Source organism: Cyprinodon variegatus, unplaced genomic scaffold (genome assembly GCF_000732505.1).
Source record: "Cyprinodon variegatus isolate N-32 unplaced genomic scaffold, C_variegatus-1.0 Scaffold2166, whole genome shotgun sequence".
In the NCBI taxonomy this organism is placed as follows: Eukaryota; Metazoa; Chordata; class Actinopteri; order Cyprinodontiformes; family Cyprinodontidae; genus Cyprinodon; species Cyprinodon variegatus.
This window is the reverse complement of record NW_015152619.1, coordinates 1-2,623: the sequence shown is the minus strand read 5'-3', so window position 1 is coordinate 2,623 and position 2,623 is coordinate 1. Positions and strand designations below refer to the sequence as shown.

The following is a 2,623-nucleotide window of genomic DNA, read 5'->3' as shown; positions in this document are numbered from 1 at the left end:
CAGCATTTTGGTTTTACATTCATTCCGTTTTTTTCCTTTACTGCTTTTTGATCTTTTGAAGAGTTTTGGTAAATGTTGCTGTTTTTACTTGACAGTTGAAGCTAGTTTCCTCTCCTTCCTGCAGATCTCCGTCTTCTCCAGTTTCTGGAACTACAGGCCGTTCTGATCCAGTCCGTCCTGCAAAAACCGGATCTTAACCAAACTAACCAATCGAGTGTAAGGGAAATGCTGCAAAGCTTTTATTTTTTATTTTTATATGTATTTATCACACATTCAATCAGCCTGAGGTGTTGCACGATCAGCGTACGCCACTGGACATCAATATTCAACGTATGTATTTGTGTCAGGCCCGCAGGCTGACACGCCTCTACCGGTATCTGGCATCACTAATCAACTGGAACGATTGAATGTGAATGTTATTTAAAAAGCAGCTTGTTCCTGGAAGTTGTCCCAGGTTAACACTAAGCATCATCACAGCAGGGGGGGGTATCACCGCCCTTCCTGCAACGCTCAGTCTGCTCCTATGAAGAGTCAGTTCATGTCTGGAAGGTGAAACCTTCAGAAGCACAGAGAAATCTGCTGCTTCGTCTTCTCCGGTCAGTGAACGCTGCTCCTTTAAAGGACTACTTCCTGTTTTTAAACAGAGATTCTGTGATGTCATCAGTAACCTGCAAGGGGAGTGAACCAGTAGGGCTCCGACGCCTTTAGTTTCCAGATTTGATTTGTTTAAGAAAAAAATACTTATATAACTAGAATCAATTTAATGAACAAAGCGGGGTTTGGTGATGATGTGGCATCTAAGAGACAGAAACTGTGAAATAATCCTTTAAGAGCCGCCGTGTTCCACTGACAGCTAAAAATGAGGACAGACGTAGGAAACTGTTCGCTCTAAATGCAGCTGGACACTGGAGCAGAAATCTGCAGGCATTTCAGGAACAGAAGCTAACTGATCATGTAGCAGAAGATGAGATAACAGTCAGAAAAAACAACAACAGCGCCCCCTCCAGGCAGGATTTCCAGCTGGGAGAAATTCTGGGTTCCCTGTCCAATATGGCTGCCGAACAAGCTGCAGGTATAAACTATATCTCTTAGCACTTCTAATTGTTTGTTACGACTGAACCCATGAAAAAGGTGTTTGTTTTGTGTTTAAAGGCCTGAAACGGGGAGAAAGAAATAATTATTAGTTGATGCGTCTAAATCCCTCCGGTTTGCGATGGAGACGCAGCATAAGATACTAAAAAAAATCAAGAATTCAGCATTTATTTAGCTTTAAAACATTAACTTAGCCTCTCATTGTCACCACTGCTGCTGCCAGTACCAGTATGAATCCACCAATCACTGGGAGGCCTGCTGGTTTTAAACCAGACCCACACCTCTGATGGGTGGAGCTCCATTTCCAGCTGCTTCATACCTCTTTGATCCCAAACCATAAGCTAAGACGCATGAAGCCATCTGTTGTTATTTATTAACGTGAAGCAGTTTATTGTGTGTGTGGACCCAGAAGGCCGCGTCCCCCCCACCCCCGGCGGGGTTGGACCCGGCGTCTACTCTGCTGACGCTGCAGCTTTGAAACCTCCTCCAAGCCCTGCTGAGCTCTTTCAGGTAAAGGCTTCTGCTGTGACCAGATGTTTCCTCTCATTTGGTTGAGCAGACAGAGTCCAGAAAGGCTCAGAGGAGAAGCAGGAGGTTGTTTCTGCTTCTGCAGCGACAGCAGCAGGAAACTGGAGCAGGAAAAAGAGGCTTTAAACACATTCCTGCTGTTTAACCCGTAGGTAACTCCGTGTGTCACCCGATTCTTAATCTGTGGATAATTTATCTAATTGTGAACAAATAGCTTGAAAGCTTTGTGTTGTGAAAAGCTGTCTGTAAAATGTGGAAATGATTTCTCTGTGCAATAAAAGAGTGAATGAAGTCGCAGCTTTGGATCCGTCCTCATCTCTGCTTTCATGTCTTCTTCTCTAAACCAGGAGTTTCCAAAATAACAGATGATTAGAGGTATTGCACCAAATATTTATGAAGAAATATATTTTATTTTATTGTGCATTTTAAAATGCCATTGTTTAATATTTGATTAATGTATCCTGTAAATAATCCGCTTGATGTTTTGCAACCTCCTCCTGGGACTTTGGGACCCCGTCCTCTAAACTTTCCTCATTTTTCATCCTAAAACTTCATTGGATTTTCTTTAACAGATAAATGTTGTAAATGAAGGAAAGGGATTGGTAGAACCACTGTTGGCCTAGTGGGTAGAGCAGTACACCTGTGCTCTGAGAAGGTTGCAAGTACCCCCGGTTGGATCCCCACATCCTCCACACTGGCTCCCTGAGCGCCGCACAATGGCAGCCCACTGCTCCCTAAGGGTTAAATGCATAGAAATTTGAGATCAATAAAGTTCAATATATAAAAAAAAAGATTATAGATGATCCAACGCCGACTGTAGGTCCAGCCAGTGAACTAATCCACTAGTAAGCATGTTCTACGTTTTGCTAGAGTCTGAAAAGAATCAAGACTCAGAGGAATGTTACTGCAAAAAGGAAAGGATCGTTCTTAGACGGGTGGCCTCAATTCTATTCAGTTTATTTCTATAGCTCCAATTCACATCATGTCATCTCAGGTCACTTTC

At 43.0% G+C, this 2,623-nt stretch overlaps 1 protein-coding gene across 1 annotated transcript in view; it reads left to right on the top strand.

Annotated features, from left to right (window-relative positions):
- rogdi (rogdi homolog) overlaps positions 1-697 on the top strand; it is a 25,781-nt gene extending 25,084 nt beyond the window's left edge. The window contains exon 9 of the mRNA XM_015405347.1: positions 125-697. Within this exon, the coding sequence (XP_015260833.1) occupies positions 125-166 (42 nt within the window). The 3' untranslated portion in view covers positions 167-697. The remainder of the gene's footprint in view (positions 1-124) is intronic.
- The last annotated feature ends 1,926 nt before the right edge of the window (positions 698-2,623 follow it).